The sequence below is a fragment of the Pelecanus crispus genome, chromosome 4, assembly GCF_030463565.1.
Source record: "Pelecanus crispus isolate bPelCri1 chromosome 4, bPelCri1.pri, whole genome shotgun sequence".
Classification (NCBI taxonomy): Eukaryota; Metazoa; Chordata; class Aves; order Pelecaniformes; family Pelecanidae; genus Pelecanus; species Pelecanus crispus.
Window position 1 is genome coordinate 77,830,821 of NC_134646.1, and position 19,974 is coordinate 77,850,794.

The window sequence follows — 19,974 nt, forward strand, 5'->3', positions numbered from 1 at the left end:
AAGGAGCAGCAAACAGGGTCTCGCCTCCTCACAACCCAGCTCCAGCCCCACCTCAACGGGTGTCCTTCTGGCAGAAGGATGCGATCCCAAAGCCTCTGCCGAGAAGGGCAGGACATCCCTCCTTTGGGCTCAGCTGCAGAATGTGCCACCCAAGAGCGGCAGGAATTGAACCCCAATGAGCCATATCCCTGTAGCCCCTCTTCCTCAGGGCCCCGTCCCCCACAGAGGCTGGGGTTTCAGTGCAGGCTCTTCATCCGCACCCTCACGCACCGGGGGACAAGGGGCAGCAGGACGGGGAGGCTCTGCTCGCCGCTGAACGGAGGCAGGAGAGCGGAGACGCACGTCCCCTCCCAGCACGAGGCACTCGGAGGCGCCCGCCCGCCCAAAGCGCGAGAGCCACGGACGTGCAGCCACCGCTGAAAACCACAGCTCTCGGCGTGGCGTGTTTAATCTGACCTGACACCTCCTGCGGCAACCACTCCAGCTTCATCCGCTGCGTTATGCGAGGCAGATGCCCTCAGGACTCCACCAGCTCCTGCAGCCCACAGCTCTCCAGGTTGCCCGTCCGTGCTGTCTGTCCATCCTGCCCTGCTGCACTGCATTGCAATGCAGCCACCCAGCTCGTCACCGGTGCCCAAAAGCACCGGCAAAGGTCAGCTCCCACCACCACCAGGTCTTTGCACCACCACAGCACGCAGGCATGCCCCTCAGCAGACCCTGCCAGGACAGCCAGCTGTGGGAGATAACACTAAACCACCACAGAAAGATGTGCTAGCTCATCGGCCAAAGCCCTGGCTCCGCTTATTTTGGAGAGCGGTGGTTTTGCATCAGAGGCAAGGAGTCCTGGTTTCCATCAGCTCTCCAGCGGAGACCTCAGCCTTGCAAGAATCTCTCTAACACACCAACCACCACAAAAAATACACAACGCAACCGACCGGGACAGAAGCTTGAAGAGACACTGTAAAATTGATTAGTCGTCAAAATCATCAGACCATAAAAGAAGCTCCAGCTGTGCTCCTCTTACTTGAGTAGAGAAATGCAAGAGGCAGGGCTCTATTTAAAATTAATTCCTTCTTTTTTTTTGTTTACTAGAGCCTAAGTTACTCTGGTTGGCAATTAAGCCCATTATCCAACTCCTTTCTTTTCCACCACCCCCGTGCCTGTTTTTATAGCCTATGAAGAAGAAAAAAAGAAAAAAAAAAGGAAAATTCCAGTAAGTGCTATTTTAAAATGAAAAATGCAAGTTTACAAAGAGCTCAGGAAGGTGTTTGAACCATTCAACCTTCTGTTTCAAGACCCCAGCACAGGGCTCAACACAAACAATTCCTTTCAAATCAACAGCAATTTCAAGTCACCCTGCTGCATATGAGCTCAAAGTTAAGCGCTGGCCCAAATGTTCTGCCAGATCCTTGGCATAAGTGTAGGAGGGCAAGAGAAAACAAAGATTCAAATTTTGGCTAGTGTACTTCTGCAAAATCACTGTCAGCACATATTTTTCAGTTCATACAAAACGCAGCGGAGGAAATTTAAAACAATAACTAACTTGGAGGCAAGCGGTTCGGAAGAACTGCAGAAGAAAAACCACAATACAATGTAACTCACAGACTTGTTCAACGCTAATCATTAAGCTGGGTGCTTACAGCATCCCATTGCAAACCAGGTCCTTTTGGTTCAGTTTTAAAACCGACCCACAGTTTTTGCGGATGCTTTGGCAAAACTACCAAGAATGACCCATTTTAATAGTTAAAATATTCCCTCACTGTAGGCGCCTGCCTTACCAGAGGCTATTTGCTGTAGATGCTCTGCAGAATGGTACCCCAACCCTGGGTACCACAGGGAGCCCACTGCAAACAACAGGTTTTCATGCCCGAGTGCCACAGATGTCAAGAGCAAAACCTCAGCAAAGCCATGATCCACGTCATAATGCAAGACCCTAAGACCACATCCCAGTTCTACCTTCGTGTTCGTCACCCTAAGAAAAAAGAATTCGCAAACTCACTACAGAAATGCTCCCTTGCCCTATTTTCCATGTTGGAAAAAAAAAATATTCAAGCAGGTAAACAAGGTTTCTCCAAAGGAGTGAGAGGTTGCCTGGTCGTACTCCCAGCCAAAGCCAGGTCAACCTGCAGTTACATCAGGTTGAGTTTTTTTAACGTGTCTAGTCGAGCTCTGACCATCTCCAGCCTCTCTGGGCCCCTGTTCCCACGCCCGATTACCCTCGCCATGACCATTTCTTCCCTAACACCTCACTGAGAAAGCTTTCACTAACATCTCAGCTGGAGCAATACACAGGAGAACAAGCCCTTTTCATTCCCGCTGCAGTCATTTCTGCCTGGTGTGCTAATTTGTAAACTAGCCGAATAAAAGACAAACTTGGGGCTGGAAGTTGTTTTATTGTCATTTTTCTGTCCTTTGGGTGGGATGGGAAGCGCCGACGTGGCACATCCCTGCCTTTCTCTGTATGTTCAGACAGACAAGGCAGTTCAGACAGACGGCCTCCGAAGCACACAAATCTCCAGGCTTTTCCCAGATGACTGTATTTATATTGCTATCTTACAGGGCAGAAATCCGGCAACTGTATTTTGGGGGAAACAGGAGCAAAACCCTGGATTCATGCCTCATGCACAGCTATACCAAGCGGCACCACGCGGCTTCATGGCACGTGGACAGGCACTGGGCAGATGGGCATCACTGGTGGTGCTAGTCCCGACCCGCGGATGGCCTTCTCCTCCTTATTCCCCAAAGCCTCTTTGGTCTTTACCTAATTACGACTCCAACCAACTTGCTTAACACCACTATCATCAAGGACCTTTAACAAGCACCAACAATCCCATAAATCTGCTTTTTATGGAATGGCAGAAGCCTAATTACACATGATTAAATTCTGTCAAAAACTAAAGCCCACACACTTGCTCTAAAATTGAAATCAGCCCTTTTAGGTACCAAATAAAAGCAATGCTAACATTTCAAAGACATTGGCAACACAGCTGAAATGGATTACATTGCTGACCCTAAACAAATCGAGGGCATTCCTTGCTCTTCCTCTGAGTCCCTTTATTTTCTATATATGCTAGTGTTACAAATACAGGCTCTTTGATCCATGCCCTGAATTGTGACCATACAAGTCCCAAGCATTAATGAGCAATACAGCTCCAACACCTATTAACTCCGTATTACATGTTCTTATTCTACTGGAGTCCCCTGCTACTTTCTCCAGCATGATACGTTGTTGAACCTCACTACAGAGGTTCAGAAGTGTTTTGCTACGAGACCTTTTATTTTTGTGACACCATCTTTAATGAAGATTGAGCTTTTTAAATACAAGTCACATGTCACTAATTTTTATAAAAACCAGCACTGTAAACGAAACACAACCTGTGTGTAAGATGGGAGAAGATCTGCACAAGATATGCACTATGATGGGAAATGAAATCTAAAGCAAGCACATTAAGATGTTTGGGGATTTCTTTTTTTAGAGGTGGAGCATCATTTTAGCAAAACCTAATATTGCACATTAGAAAGCGCAAAAGAAGGAAAGTTTGCGGCTATGGTACATCCTACAAGTCCTCTAAAAGTGCCCAGGAAGATGTTTGTCACACCTGGGGAACAGCAATGATACAGCAAAAACACAGTGACACAGAACAACAACAGAGTAGGTACCCCGAGAAGACGGAACTCAGGTGGGATACTGGCATCGCCTTGCTCTCCCAGCTCACCACTAGTACTACGCAACCACCAAAAGCAAACCTCAAACCCTGAGTGATTACCCAAACCTTGCTTTGAGCCTCAACATGGATGCATGCCTACAAAAAGGAAAATAGCACCTGACAACTTCTAAAGGGACTTTTTTCTTAAAATAATCACAGAAGAGATTTTTTACAGCTTAACAAGCAAATATTATCATTAGATACTGTATTTTTAATTACATGCATATACATAACAAATGGTTGAATGCGTATTATGTCAAACCCAGGCAGCATCCCTTTACATACCTGATCTGTGCCTCTTCCAAAACACTTGCATTAAGGAAGGTTCTTCTTGAATAATATGGGAAAACAGGCACAATAACTTAAATGGGTTCCTCTATGCATTTGGCCTAAGCAGCCTTTCATCTCCCCCTCCTCCCGCTCTCAGAGTTAATACCAAGCGTGAGGAGCAAAGAAATACCGAGCTCAAGAAACAAGGGGTGGGGTGGACCTAGCCAGCAGTAAATAACCCGCATCATCCACCTTCAGTGTCCCCAAAAACCCACGTCCTTGTCCCCAGACTGGCTGCAGGACCCAGGAGTGCTGCGCTGCGGGGTGGATGGAGGCTGCCCTGGATGACTAGACATCTTGGAGGAAAAGAAAAACCAAAACCCCGAACCAAAAGAAAACCAGAGATGGCTTTGCGCCTGGTGTGGCTCAAGAGCTGCATTCTGGTGACTTTTGAGCTTGCTCAGTGCTGCTGACAGGAGGAAAAGGCGCCAGCAGCAGGGAGCAGCCATGTTCCCCGAGCCTGGCTGGGGGAAGGCTCCCTCCGGGGAATTCATACTCACCTGGCGGTTTCATGTAATATTGCTCAATATCGGACATGTCCGTATGCAGCGCACAATCGAGATAGTGCAGGATAACTTTTCTACTGAAGTAGTACCTCATGCCCATCAGAAAGATGGGCAAACAGCAGGTCAGCAGGAAGGACTTGGTCACAACAAAGCATATTACTATGGAGATAAGGAAGAGAAATAAACGATACCTGTCAGAAAAGAGAATTTAGTGTTGATTTCGGAATACAAACTCATTATTAAAAAAAACAAAAAACAAAAAAACAAAGCACAGACAACAATATACATTTGCAGTACACACATAATTCACACTCTCAAGATTATCGTGTTAAGAGACAGCGTATCATGCCGAGATAACCCTGGAGAAGTTTACGGGGTGTCTGGAGCGAGCCGGCGGGGAGGATGCCGCCATGCCATGGCAGGTCCCACCGAACCCCCCCCAGAGAGGGGCTGGTGGGGATGCTGGGAGCCAGGCACACCCCAGGCCCTGCTCTGCCTTCCCCAGCGAGGCCGAAACGCGGCCGGAGCGGAAAAGCCACGCTGCGGGCACGCCGCTCCGCAGCCATGCGTTTGTCACTGCGGCATTACTATTTCCATCACGGGAAGCACCGACTCCCGGGGAAGACACCATGCCCGCCTCAATGCCGGGGTGCTGCTGAAGACCTGGGGGGGCTTCTGCGGACACCCGCGAGATGGCGGCTCCCCCCCGTAGGGCCCCAGCCTCCCAGAGCCACCGGCTGAGACCCCCTGCGCCCCAACTGCCTGCTGGGGGGGTCCCCCTCCAGCACAGGGCCCGTCCTCCCCGCTGGCTGGGGGCACGGGGGTGCAGCCTGCCTGCAAGCATCAAGGGCATGGGAGACCAGCCCGAGGCGTGCTGGGGGTGGGGGCGCACATTATTAATAGTGCGACCCCCGCTTCCGTGCAATTATTTGCACCGGGGGGGGCGGGGGGGGCACGTTATTATTTGCACCGGGGAGGGGGGTGGCACGTTATTATTTGCACCGGGGAGGGGGGTGGCACGTTATTATTTGCACCGGGGAGGGGGGCGGCACGTTATTATTTGCACCGGGGAGGGGGGCGGCACGTTATTATTTGCACCGGGGAGGGGGGCGGCACGTTATTATTTGCACCGGGGAGGGGGGCGGCACGTTATTATTTGCACCGGGGAGGGGGGGCGGCACGTTATTATTTGCACCGGGGGGGGGGGGGGCACCTCGCAGGCGCTATTTTGGGCACGCAACTCTGGGAGGTGAGCCCCCCTCCCGCCTCCCGGGCCCTGCTGCAGGGGTTGCCCCCTCCCCACGCGGGGGGGGGGGGGGGGGGGGCGCGCGGCTGGCGGGCCCGGCCGTCTCCAGGCAACGGCGGCACGCGGCGGCCCCCCCCGCGCTGTGCTGCGCGGGGGCGGTGCAGCGCGCGGTGCAGTGCGCGGTGCAGCGCGCGCGCCGCTCCCCTTCCCCGCACCCCCCCCCCCCCTCCCCCCAGGCCCGGGGTAGCTAAAGGACGACTCTGCCCCCACCCCCGCGCAACCTACGCGGCGACACCCACCCCCCCCCCCCCTTAAAACCCGCGCAGGGTCGCGCATCCCCCAGCGGCACAAGCCCCCCCCCCCCGCACCCCGCTTTCCCCGCGGGCCCCCCCGCAGCGCTGCGGCCCCGCACCGCGGCTCTGCCCCGGCCGCACCGCCCCCGGGCCGGCGGGTCCCCGGCTCCTCCCGCCTCTCCGACCATTTTGTGAAGACCCCGGGGCGGAGGGGGGGGGGACACACACGGACGGACACCCGCGACCCCCCTCCCCCAAACGGGGGCAGATACTCACCCGCCAGCAGCCCGTAGAGCAGCTGAGTGAGGGGCTGCTGCTTCAGCCCCCGGAACGCCGTGTTGGGGATCCGCTCCATGATACCCTCGTAAAATATGCGGCGCACCACCTCCTGCTCGGAGGGGTGGAATTCGCGGATATAGACATTGTCGCGCCGGGGGTCCTCTTTTGGGGAGCTGAGGGGAGGCGGGGAGGAGGAAGGGGAGCCCGCCAACGAGGGCCACATCTGGGAGGAGGAAACAATGATCGTGTCTTTTTTGGATCCCGGGATTGATTCATGATCTTCCGCCACAATCTTGGTCTCACAAACCATCTTGGGAGACAGACAATGCATGCAAACCGGCCGCGGGGAGGGGGCGGAGGAGAAAAACGGGAGGGGGGGGGGTTTAAAAAAAAAATTAAAAATAAAATTTAAAAAAAAAAAAAAAAGAAAAGGGGAGGGGGAAGGAGCGGGGCGCGGAGCAGGGACGGAGACCCGCCAGGCAGCAGCGGCGGCGGCTGCGCGGGGCGCGGAGCAGCGCGGCCGGGCGGGACGGGAGAAAGGAGCTCCGCTGCATTTTGGAGAGGCATTTATAGGGCGGGGGGGGGGGTGGGCGGGGGGGGGCGCGGGTCCCCGGGGTCCTAGCGCCCCCCGCATTGGCTGCGCGGGGTCGCCATGTGATCGGGGGGGGCGGGACGGACCCCCCCCCCCCCCCCCAAGCCCTGCACCGCCCCTTGCAAATTACTACGGCGCGTCCCTGCGCGGGGGGCGGCGGCGGCGCCCCGGCTTCCTCCGGGGGCCCGCACGGCTCTGCCCGCACACACCGGGGCGCGGGGGGCGTTATTTATTATTTATTTATTCATGTGCAGCGAAAGCGCCGCACGCCCGGCAGCTTTCTGGAACAGTCGCTGCGGGAGGCTGCGGGGCGCGGAGCCGCGGGGGGGGGGGGCGGGGGGGTACGGGGGGAGGGGGCCGGCGTCGCTCGTACCGCACTGCCCCGCGTCCCGGCGGGCTGCGGCGTGGGCTGCTCCGTGGCGAGTCATTCACCGCCGTGGCGAGTCATTCACCGCCGTGGCGAGTCATTTACCGCCGCGGCGCGTCCCTGCGCGGCGCTCCGCGGGGCGCGGAGGGCCCCCCCCCCCCACCAGCCACCCTGTGCGGGAACGCGCTGCGGGGGGGCCGAGGGGGGTGCAGCCGCAAACCCCAAATAAACCCCCCTCCCCGTGCATCAGCCCCCCCGCCGTCGGTAACTTTTCTCCCCGTGCCCACGCCGCTGCCGGCCCCGTCGCCTCCGCGCCCCTCCGCGGGGCGGAGAGGAGGGGGCTGGGGGTGCGCAGGGAGGAGGACGGGCTCCTCCTCTTCGCAGGACCCGAAAACCTTCGGCCTCTCCCGGTTGGAACCGGCCGGCATCTGCCCGAGGCATGCGCCGTTCACGGCCGGTGCGGAGGCGGGGGGATGCTGGGCGGCGAGCCGGGGTGCCCCGGCCCCCCCTGCCGCCGCCGGCCCCCCCTCCTGCGAGGCGCCTCCCCCCAGAGCTTCATCTGCGCCCGCCCCTGCGGGGTGCAGCCGCGCCTCCCCCCCAAGCTTCGCCTGCGCCTCCCCGGGGAGGTGCACCCCCCTGCACGCCTCAGCTGCGCCTCCGCCTGCAAGGTGCACCCGTGCACCCCCCCGAAAGTTTCATCTGTGTCTCTTCAAGGTGCACCTGCGCATCCCCCTGCCAGGAGGCACCCTCGCACCCACCCCTCTTTGAGTTACAGCCCTGCATCCCCCTGCAAGCTGCTCGTGCCCCTGCGAGGTGCGCCCACGCACCCCCCTACCAGCTTCACCCCCGCATCGCCCCGGGGGGTGCACCCCTCCGTCGGGGGGTGCGGCTGTGCCGCCGGCCCCGGGTTTGCTGCCCCGGGAGCTCTCGGGGTACGTTTTGGTCCTCGGGAAGACGCACGGTGACTGGGATGTCTGCCCCAAGCTAAAGCCTGATTTCACTGTGACGATTTCATTGTGGTTTCATTGCTTCACTTTTCTATTAAAAATTGTTCAGGAGTAAGAGAGATGAGAAGGGGGAGCGGGGGCAGGATTAGGTAAGGGCTTGGAAACCTTCCCGCGCGGAGGAGCGGGGCCAGCACCCCCAGGCTCGCCCTGCACCGGGCACCCGTGCTGAGGAGCTGCTCCCCGGGCGGCTGCGGGACCTACTCGTGCTCGGATGCTGCAGCACTGCCAGCCTGCTCGGAGGGGCAGGCACGGTACGGCCTTGCTAGCAGCAGGCTCCAGCACCCGCAGAGTTCCCGTTTCTAACGAGCATCCTCCGCAACTGCAGCCAGAGCAACCCCCAGCTCCCACACCCTGCCACTGTCTGAACCGGAGATCAAAACGTAGGATTATAAAAGACGGCGCAGGTACCACGGTGGCCTTGCTGCTGGGCGGATGGGTTAGCCAAAAGAGCAACATCTCCTGCTCGAGAGCGGAGCCTCCCATGGGAAGGAGATCCCCCCACGGGGAGAGGCGAGACATACGGCATCCCCGCATCCCCCCCGTCACGTCTCGCCTCGGCAAGGATCAGTTGGACTCCTGCACTCGGGAGGTACCTGGCAGCCCCAAATTCACCAACGCAAAGAGGCTGTGCATGGGGGAAAAAAAAAATCACAGGGCAGCGTTTGCCTTTGAATTCTGAAAGCTTCGGGCCAAAGATAGGAGGTTGCTGTTTCAAAAATGTAATTAAAACAATGCTGTTTCCATATGCCTGGGTTAAGCAGGCATTTATTTTTGTTTGATCCTTTCTAGTCAGATGCGTTGCTTATTTATGAAATAACTACAGTAATAAACCCAACCCATTCCTTAAAAAAAACCCAACCACTGCAGTTATGTAACAGCCAGGGGAGCTCCCAATTCCAGTCCCAGGCTATGGACCTGAGTATTTGCAGATGAGTTATCTTTAGAAAGTCACTAATTACTTGTTTACTATTTATGCTGCCCCATTTGAGCATCTTATGAACCGTAATTAATATCCCCCGAGGTGAGGGGGGTACCGTCATCCTTGGCCACGGTGAGGGAACTGAGGCACAGGGGAACGCGGTGATTTATGCACCATCATGCAGTAACTCGAAGGAAGACACAGGCACCGGACCAGACTTCCCGAGTCCTTCCTCACTGTCTGAATGCCAAACCTTGCCTTTCTTATTGCAAAGCCAAGAATTCAGCTTTCTCTGTAAATGGGGGGGAGGGGAGGCTCTGGGGGTGCTGCTGCACCATGGGGAGGAGGGATGGGGAAGGAGCAGGCGGCCGTGACTGACCGCAGCAAATGTCAGTGGAAATCAAGGGCCTCGCTGAAATCAATTGCAAAAGCCAGTCAGGTTCACAGACGGCAGATTTGGGCCCCTGGAATAAAAAGGATATTGTTAACAGCAGCTTGCTGGCAAGGCAACTGCTCTGCCAGGAGCTTTCAGTCTTTAAGAACGCAGTTGTCATCCCAAGTCACTGAGGATTTTGCTCTTGGGTTCACTCCTGCTCCTTCAGGACCTGAGGGTAAATCTCCCACATGCCATGACCGACCGCTGAACCTCATGGATAGAACTAATTTAATTAAGACGGACAGTTTAGAGTTTGAATTTCATACCAGTGCTCTCAGCAGCTCTCACTGCTCAGTGTGAAGAAGGAGCTTGTATAGACGTTAGATCCATTGGTACAGCCGGGGAAAAAACCTGGGATAACCAGGGCAGGTTGTGCGGCTCTGGGGCGCTGAGGACATTTGAATATTTCAGTAAGAAATGTGTTTTGCCTTCAGCAGGTCTGCTTTAAGGCTGACTTTGCTCTGGATTAGCACATCAAGCCAGTAAGCCTTGGAAATGTCATTATTCATCCTTCCCAAAACTGCAGTTCTCATCTTGGGTCAGGGGGAGTCACTCCCCTTTATGGGTCGTAGGAAGCGCCCAGCAGACGTACGACAGAATTACCTCTTCCACCGCGGCGAAGCTCACATCTTGCTCTCGGTCTGAAATTTTAGGTTTTCTGTCCAACCCTGGGCTTTGAATGACTTGATACATCTTCTAACTAGATTTTGCTGTAACTCTTGAAGCAATGAGATCTGTGTGATTGCGAGCGAAGCAAACAATTTGGGACAAGCTTCCTGGCTTGCAGAGCATCTCTGCTTAAGGAGTGGGGAACACCAAGGCAGGTCCCTGGCGAACCTCCTTGCCCCATTGCTCAGTATCTGCTGGGCAAGGAGAGAGGTGCTGCTGGCACGGGCCCTGCACCGGAGCGCACGATATTGGCTCTATCTTTCTTCCGCAAGCAGCCACAATCCTTTGCTCATCAGGGGCTGTATCAATCAACCTCAGCAATTAACTGGTTGACAGCAAAAACCTGCCCCAGGTTATATTAATGCAGCGACTCCGGAACTGCTCTTCCCAGCAGGATGAGGCTGTCTGGCAGGGATGGCTCCCACCCTGTCCTTTGCAACGTCTCTATCAGCGAGCGAGGAAGGAAGGTATCCAGGTTTAAAGCTCTTCTCAACTACCTCCAGGTTCTGCTCCAACCTGGACCTTGGTCATTTCAACTGTTTTTTCTGCGCTTGACCTGAGACGCCCGGAGCGGGCCGAGCCCCCCCAGCACCGCCAGCTGCACACTGCCGGCTGTTCGGCCACAGCAGCCTCCCACCCTCCTGCTTTGCTGGGCTGGAAAAAAAGTAAAAGCCTCTCTGTTGACTGCAGATGTGCATATGAATGTGAGGCATTTGCCTAATAAATATCTTCCTAAAGGGGGGATTAATTAGCATCCCAAGATTCGCTCTCACTGCTCTCCCTCTGACTGCAGCAGCTCTGCAGCGGCTTCTCTTTGGGGCGCTTGTTTCCTGCGGAGAGCGCATTGCTGGCCCCTTTCCCAATACACAGACCCCCGAGGCCGAGGATTCGCAAATCTTTTGCTCAGGAGCCATCACCGGCAGCGGCACCCATGCCGTGCGAGCAGTTGGCAGTAACCACGCATGCATCCCAGTTTCCCCAGTCCTGCCGTATGCCGTGACCCGTCGCAGTGGCAATGCAGGCTCCCTCCTTCCCTGGCTGTCTGGGCGCCACAAATAGTAAGTCACTATAAAACCCCATGTGCCAAATTATTTCCAACTTGTAAAACTCGGTGAATTGGTAACTAGGGGCCAGAGGTGGGATCTGCTGATGGACGCAGACCTCTGCCAGGACCTCGGCATCGGAACTGGCTGCCCTGCACTCCAGGCACTACAAAGGGGGAAAACCACTCTCTTCGGAGGCACGGAGCCTCCCATCCCAACGTGGACCTCTAAAATAGATCAGATGAATCATGTGCTAAAAGTAGTTGGGTTTGTCTCCAAAGGGAGTGCAGGGTGACTGGCTCAGTTGTGGAAGTCTCCCCAGGGGATATCTGAAGGATAATCTCTTCCTACAACATTTTTGGGTTGAAATAATTTTGTGGGTTGCGAATAAAATCCAAATGTTTCCTAAACAGTGTACATACGCACAGCTGGCTTTATCCTCTTCCGAATGGGGATTTTGGAGCTTGCATATACATTTAATGTACAGTAACATCTGTGGCAGATGTTACATCAGCAACTCCATTCTAATGACAGGAACATTAAACTCTGAGCTGGGTTTCAGACGTGTCCAACGATTATTTGGAGATTTATCTAGAGCATCTCGGTGCAACCGTGAGGAATACTTCCAAACAAGGAGAGGTTCTGTAGCGATTTAATACATCTTCAGTTAAGGAGTAGTATTTCCTGACACTGAGTGTGGTGGCTTGGGGATACAACACATCTTTCCTCCTGTTAATTTTATTGCTGTAAGCTTGGATAAAAAAAATGGAAATTCTTGTCAGCTTTTACTAGAAACCTTCATTTTAATTAGCTGTAGGAGACAGGGCTGTGCATGCAGAGCAAGGCTCTGCGACGCATGGGAGAGGCTGCACGGGGGTTGTGTCGGGAGCGCGGTGCCATGAAGGAGGGAGCAGGACTATGTGTGGCCTAAGAAAAGCTGAGAGCACGAGAGCTCTTATGCACGTGGGAATAACATAGGTGGTGTGAGCCAGGAAACGCTCGTTTCTTGGGGGTTTCAGTGCAGGACTTTGCACCTTCTTTGTAAATTAGCAACACCGCTTTGGAAAAATACCTGCCTCCACAGCCAGTTCCTTCTCTTGCTGTAAATAACCTCCAGCCACCCAAATTTTGGCTACCTGCTTGGGTCAGAGGGGTAATGCTACTACAAAATTTGCTGTATCATGAACAACTCTGTCAATGTGTATCCATCTTTGCTAAGGAAGAAGAGAAGAACAGAAGGTTAATGACTGTGCTTTCGACCAACAGCTATTTTGCTGGCATTGTTAATGGCAATTATTTTAACTAACGATTGCCAAAGTACGGCTGTAGCCTTATGATCTTCTAAGGAGGCTGACAGCACTCGGATGAGCAGCTTCTTATTTACCCCTCTACATGCAGGCACTGCAGCCTGACAGCAGGCGGGGGGGGGGGGGGGGGGAAGGAGTTTGAAAAGGACCCAGGGGAGGTAAAAGGAAGGAAAACAGGCAGAAAATCGCAGCGGAGAAGAGATGAGTATATTCTCTAGAAAGAAGAGGGAAATTAGATGTCAAACCAACCACAGGTGGAAAAACCTCAAAATACAAGTAACGAATGCCCCAGCCCAAGATGAGCTCCATGAGGAGAAAGCGGGAAAAGATGCGAAAAGATTATTGAGGGTTTTATTTTTTTTTGGTTTTTGGGAGTCAGTTCTGCTGCTGAGCAAAGGGAAGTGGCATTTTCAGCTTGGCCTGCAAGGCTGCGCTGCAACTGCTTGCAAGGGCCAGCGAGTGCCCCGAACTCCTCCAGCAGCAATGTGCGTGTTGCCTCCAGGGAGGCAATTTTTATCATCCCCTGTATGGGTTGGGCTCCTGTCAGAGCTGATTTTGCACTGGTTTTTCCAGCACTTGATCCAGGCTGGGATTTTCTTTTCCTTGCATAATGCCTTTCAGCAAGGAGCTGAGGCAAATTTTCAGGTATTTCCAGTTTTCCTGCTCAGTGATGCCTCCAGGCCCCGATGCTGCAGGGTGCGGGGTCCTGGGTCCCCTTTCCTCTGCACAGGGGTGAGGGGATGCTCGCTCTGGGTGCCGCAGAGACCTGGGCTCCTCCTGGAGAAGCAAAACTGATGGCAGAGAGCGGCATCAGCCTGAAGCCCCCCTTCACTATCTGGGGGGACTCAAGATCTTAAAATCCCACTTCCCAGAGCTGTCTGACACTCGCTTTTCTTCTCTGCAGAGATCCAGACAACATTGAGCCCAGCATCCTCCTCGGGAATGGTGTGGGCATGGGGAGAGGTGTTGGGCATCATCAGCTGGAGTCTGCAAAGGGGTTTTTGGGGAGCCGGGGACAGGCTCTAAGCTGACCACAGGCAGCAGTGCTCAGATGCGCTCCCTGCAAAGAGCGCGCTGGACATCTGCTCATGGAAGGTTTCACCCCCGAAGCTCACAGCTGGGGCAGGAGGGTCAGGGTGGGATCACACATCATTGTTTTTCTGAGTCAGATGAAGACCTGCCCCAAGAATGAGGATTCCCCATTTTCCTAGGGCAGAGAAAGCTAGAGTAGCATCAGCCCAGAGTCTGCTGTGAAGCCTGCTTTGGTTTTCTCTGTTTTTGCTGCTCCAATTTTGCTGGAAACACGGCAAGTGTAGGGCATTTCTTCTTCATAAGCCAAGAATGGTGGGGTTCACATTTTCAGGAAAACCATCTGCATTTTCTACCACTGCGACTTGAAAAAGCCCATCATTTAATATCTCCTTTGCTCTTCCAAGCTGCCATGCTTGCAAAAAACAGCAGTGCTCCTCCTTTCCTGGAGCTGGCCATCCTTTTCCCTACACCATCCTCGTGCCTCCTTCCCCCAGCCCAGCCCGGCATCCTTGTGCACTAAGAAAACACCCCATAACTCTGGCCCCTCTCAGCTCCCATGGTGCCTTTGCTGCTGCTTTTTCCTCCCTCCAGAGCACGCAGCGCACCACAGCCCAGCCAAATTTCAGTTATCTTTTGCCCAACCAGAACTGAAAGCTGTTTGGGGGATGTTTTGTGGATATGTGCCACGGCAGCAGGTTTCCAAAGTGCAGTGAATAAAAAGCCATATTAAGGTTTTGCTTGACCCCTTGCAAAGCAGACAGCGAGGCTCAGACGGCCATTGCTTACTTTAGCTCTGCTTTCTGCTCTCCCTTCACGGTGAGGTCCACCACCGTCATCTGGAGCTCCTGGCCAGAGCAGGGCGGTATAGATGATGCAGTTATAGGTAAGGAAAACCACAGGATTATGTCCCAAGTAAGACTTTTAGCCCTAAAACATCCAAGCGGAAAAGCTTGGGATCTGAGTGTCGGTCAGGTAGGAAAGGGTGGTGGCTGTGCCCAGAAGCAACAACCCTGGCAGCAGATCATGAGCAATCGGTCCTTATAGTTTTCCTTCTGTTTGGAGCTGAGGAAACCATTTCACTCTCTAAAGATTTTTTCCTAGACCAAATTTTGGGGGAAATGCCCTTTTGTGGTTTTGTGGTTTCTGCTTTTTTTTTTTTTTTTTTTTTTTTTTTTAAGTGGGACTTTGTGGGAGGCACTTGGTTCCAGAAACTAGAACTTTAAGGAAAACACCAAATATCATGAAAGCTGTAAAGCAGTGGACTGGCAACAGAGGTACTGGGTAGAGAAAGGCACAAGCAAATCTTGTATTTTTAAAGAAGTCTTTTCAAGAAAGTGTGTGTGACTGGAAAGATGACACTGTCGGAATTACCTGGTGGATACTGTTGATCTGATAGCTCTGCAGGATTCACATTGACACGGGTCCTGGTCCAGGAAAATTTACCATCTACAGACACTAGAAACCGAAAGGAGAGTTTTGACTTTCCCCTCTGACCAGGGCCATCACATGGTAGTGGGCGATGCTGTGATCCTGGGGTGCCGTATCTCCTTTAATACTGAAGTCCTAACAACTTGTGAAATTTAAAAGGTCCAGTGGCATTTTCACGATGGTGAAGTTGCTATATTCACTGCACTGGGCAAATTCACAAAATGCATGGTGATATCCCATGGCATCCCAGCCCAGAGCAATGGGCACAGCCTGGCATCCTACAGAGACCAGGGCAGGGAAGAGGCCATCCTGCAGTCCTAACTGGATAAAATTGGGCTGAAACACAGCCAGTGCGAGCCACCCTTGAGCCACTGCTGTGATCCGGCATCCTCTGTGCCGGCGCTGAACCACTGCCTCCGCGTCAGACAGCTGCTGTGTTGTGCCGGTCTGTTTGTCGAGCTGGGGGAGTGGGTGAGCACCCTCCCAGAATGAAAAATGCTGTGCAAACACACACTCACACCGTTATCCTGTGGCTCACAAGTGTGTTTGGACTCGATTAAAAACAAAGTCGGGGAAACTGATGCAGCAGGGGCCAGGGAAGCAACGATGGGGACAGAGGCAAAAGGTGCAGGACTGGAGCTGCAGGAGCTGGGTAACAGCAAATGTCTTTAGAAAGCAGGAACCTGTGATCCTGGAAAAATTAGCCTTAGTGTAAGAACGCCAGCATCGCCCTGTCCCTGAGGCCAGGGAGAGGAAGGAGGTTTGCACATCCTGAAGGTCGACAGCTTCGTGCTGGTCTGGACTGAGGATGAGTTCGCTCCAAACTCGGGAGAGCCGCAAGCAGCTCCCTGGGAAACAGAGAGCGGGGATGTCCCGCCGGTGGGGTTTCAGCTGCAGGAGGTGCCTCCTGGGGGGAGAGGAGCCACATGAGCCATCCTCCTGATTTTCCTGGTTTGCACTTGGATTTTCGCCCCGTCGTGGAGCCAAAGGTGGGTCAGGCCCCGGGGCTGCCCTGGGATGCTCAGCTGGGGGCGGAGCGGCCCCGGGGGTGCGAGGCGGCCCGGGGAGGTGGCTGCGGGGCCCGCCCGGGTTTCTCGGGCGCTGTGCAGCGCTGCCGGGTGAGGAGGAGGAGAAGGCAAATGCACGCAGACCTCCAGCGGCCCTCGCCAGTACTGCACCGCACCGCCTGGGGCTCCTCTTCTCCCCGGCACTGCAGGTGGGTGAGCAAGAGCTCATGTGCAAAGCGAGGGGTCCCGCAGAAAAGCAAAGAGATACGGCAGAGCTCTTCTCCTCCCTGCTTCAGCAGCCTCAAGCGTAGGGTTGGCTGAGGCTGCAGGCTGTGCTTCAGGTCCCGGGGAGGACAGCCGGCGCATCGCCCGCGCAGAGAGGCCGTCCTGTTGTGGTGCTGAGCTGCCTTTCCTGTGCTCGGTCTGACTTTTGGGGCGCAGAGTCTGCAGCTTGCATGGGAGGGTGCTTGTAGCCACAGGTCCTTGGAAATAGAGATAAACCTGCACAGTCCTAACGTGGGTCTGGGACCTGGCGTGGGCTCGGCTCGGCTGCTTACAGCCCCCACTGGGCGTTGCAACATGGAGCTCGAGTGCAGGCGAGACACTCAAGATTTCATTTCCCAGACGTGACCATATACTTTCTTACAACAAGAGACCAACACTCAGGAATGCTCGGTGCAAAACGTACTGAAGGGCCAGAAAAAGTCTGGCTTAAGGATCCCAGTGCATTGCCGGGACAAGCACCACACATAACCTACTGCCCGCAGGAAACGGTGCAGTACGGAAACTCTGCACCCCCCGCCTTCCTTCCCTCCCTCCCTCTTTGAGACACACAGAGGCTTTCCTATGCCATCCTCCTTCCTGGTGTTCTCATACAGACAGGCTTGAACTCATCAGCTTCACATGATCTCACCAAAACCCTTCTAACCACCAGCACTTCTTCACGCGCCTCTGTTGTAGATACCTCCATAAGAAATGGTTACTCACTTACAAGGCAGTGCTCTATGTGCCAGTCTGCTGTTCCTGGGGGGAAAAAAAGGTAGCAAAATAAACCCCTGGGTTTTGGTGATGATTTCCCAGGTTTAACAATGACCAGGGAATTAGGTTTGATGTTTTTTTCTTTTGTGACCCCTTTCCACCACATGGGAAAGCTGTTTTTCCTTAGCAGAGTTTCTTAGCCCCAGTTTCCTGCATTGCATGGCTTATTCTGACTGCCCCAGTGTCCATCATCTTCCTGTCATGCCCTCTGCAAGAGGCAGAGTCATCTCAAAACTCAGGACAAGAGTTTTAGAGCCCACCTCCCAAGGAGGTATCTTGTGTGGCTTTGACAAACAGGTTTGATATGGGAAAAACCAAGAGCAGTGCTGAATGCAAAAGGAAAGATCAGAGGATTTGAGTTCAAGGCTTAGTGTCTAATTGCAGCACATCTGAGTGAGGATTGAAGCTTGGTAAGAAAAACCTCCTTCCTGCTGTACCCCATCCACCCGCTGGTGCTCCCTGGGGAATTGCTGCCGACTGCTTCGAAATTCAATTTCTGCACTAGCAGCGGCACGTTGGGCCCGGCAGTAATTGCTTTGCCAGATGACCGGCTGCTCGTCCCTGCCAGAGCACTGTGGGGCCAGAGCGGCTAGTCCGTGGTGACGGGATGGTGCCATAAGTTGTGGGGCTGCAAGAAGTGCCACGCTTTTGGGCCGGCACCCCCCTGCACTCAGCTGTGCCTCCATGAGTGGCACACCAAGGCTCGGGGCTCAGTGCCTTGCCCAGAAACTGGGTGGTTTTGCAAAGAGCAGAGCCGGGAGCCTTGAATCAGCAGCAATGAGCCACCACCTTCCCCATGCCTTCCCATCCCGCGTCCGCCTGGTTCCTGCTGTATCCCCCCAGCATACGCTGGGGTGCCCAGCCTAGCGGGAAAGCTTTTGGGGGACCACAGGCTCCCTTGCTGATGCTCACCCGCTGCTGCTCCCTGACTACCCTGTGCTATTTCCAGCACATCTCCAGAAAATAGCTCACTCCCCCCAACGCGACTGGCTTTCCACAGAGGGGAGCGAACTCAGCAATTTACCAGAGGGATTCTGATTCTTATTTTAGACTCCTATTTTAGCCTTCTTTTTCTTTTTAAATTTGTTAAGTTAATCCCTTTTACAGCTCTGTGAGTGAGGTGCTGCCAGTACAGCATCGCAGAGCCCACAGGAAGACTGGCTTCACAGCCCCGCTCCCTGCAAGCTGCTTTCCTCGCCTTGCCCCCGTGTGCCTCCTTTAATTTGGACAATAAAAGATGCTCTGAGGTAGGCGGCTGCTTGCTTTTTTTTTTTTTTTTTTTTTTTACCTGCAAACATCACCATCTCTTCAACAACAGCAGAGAAGATGAAATGGCAAATCTGGGGTTTTGGCATGCCTGGTTCAGGGTGGCAGCAGTGATGTTGCTGGGCCTGGGACTGAAGACTGCAGAGTCCTAACGCAAATCGAAACTGTGGGTTATACCCGTTACCTTGCAATCTGCTCCATCTCCACATTCCTCATTGCAAATGGCCCTTCCCAAGATCACGTTTTGCTGTGAGGTCTGCCTTGTATCTGTCATGTGCGGAAACCTGGTCACCGGAAAATCTGTGTTTAACATCTGCAGGTCATCTCAGTTTCAGTGGACAGGAAGAGGGTGATACGCTGTGGTCATGTGAGTCGCTTTTCAGTTGCTTCAGTACATCAACACGCTGGTACAACCAAGCCGGGCGACATCTGTTATTCCTGCAATGCCAGCTATGTATCATCTCGACTCATTTTCTATCAGATCCAGCTGTTCTGGCTAATATACTATTGACCTTTTCAGCTGGTTCAGCACTTGGCTACCAGGAGGTCATTGGATGCGACTTTGACACAGGCTCAATGCTTACATCTATTCTGCTGGGGTGAGGAGGGATTTCATCCACCTGTTTTGAGCAGGAGCACCTTGGAAGATCAGCTGGCCATTGCTTACCAACACGAGGTCACCGCCGTGTCTGCAGGCTTCAGGCAGCATCAATAAATCAGTCTGGCCCTGAAGTTTCAGTAAACTCTGTAATCTGGAAAGCGCAGCTCAGCGGCTCACACCGCAGCTCTTGGGAGCCACAGGTTCACATCACAGCAGGACAAGGTCCTGACTTCAGCTTTGTTAGGTGGGAGGAGATGCTGTAGTGATGCACATGCTAAAAATACCTACTAAATATCGTGTAGCAGCCCTGCTCCCGGGGAAAGCATGGCCAGGGCTTGGGAAAGGGGAGAGGATGGAAAGGCAGGGGGAGGCATTGACCAATACGCATAACTGCAATACAGGAGATGGGAATTAAGCAGAGCATAAAATGTTTGGATGCTATATTTCGTAGAGTGGCTTGTTCTTGTGGGCAATGATTTCTCAAAGCTGCTTTATCTTTTAGTTTTGCCCACCTGTTTGCCTATGTGCAGCCCCTAAAACAAAATCTCTGGCTGAGATGGGGCCAGAAGTTACCCGGATTTCCTTCACCAAGTAAGGAACAAGTATTCCCAAACTATTGCCAGTCAAAGTTAGCCTCACCTGTCATTAAAAACCTTTGGAGATGGGGAGTCTGCAGCTTTCTTCAGTAACTTAATCTCCACTTTTATTGCCTGGTGTTTAAATCTCCTTTTAGTTACTCCTCAGGTCTAGCCTGAGTCACTTTTGCTGGATATTACTCCAGCTACCTCTTGTCCTCCTTCCAGGAGCTGAGGGACAACAACTGACGACCTCCTGCTTTACAGCAACATTTACATGTTGGAAGGCTATTATCTTATGGCTTTTTAGCCTCCTTTTGTAGACT

General features: G+C 53.7%; 1 protein-coding gene across 1 annotated transcript in view; it reads right to left on the reverse strand.

Moving 5' to 3' along the window:
- Positions 1–6,692, reverse strand: part of NAT8L (N-acetyltransferase 8 like) — a 29,824-nt gene extending 23,132 nt beyond the window's left edge. Inside the window, exons 1-2 of the mRNA XM_075709706.1 lie at positions 6,359–6,692; positions 4,538–4,702 (exon numbers count right to left, since the gene is read on the reverse strand). Coding sequence (XP_075565821.1) covers positions 4,538–4,702; positions 6,359–6,692 — 499 coding nt within the window. The remainder of the gene's footprint in view (positions 1–4,537; positions 4,703–6,358) is intronic.
- Between the last annotated feature and the right edge of the window lie 13,282 nt (positions 6,693–19,974).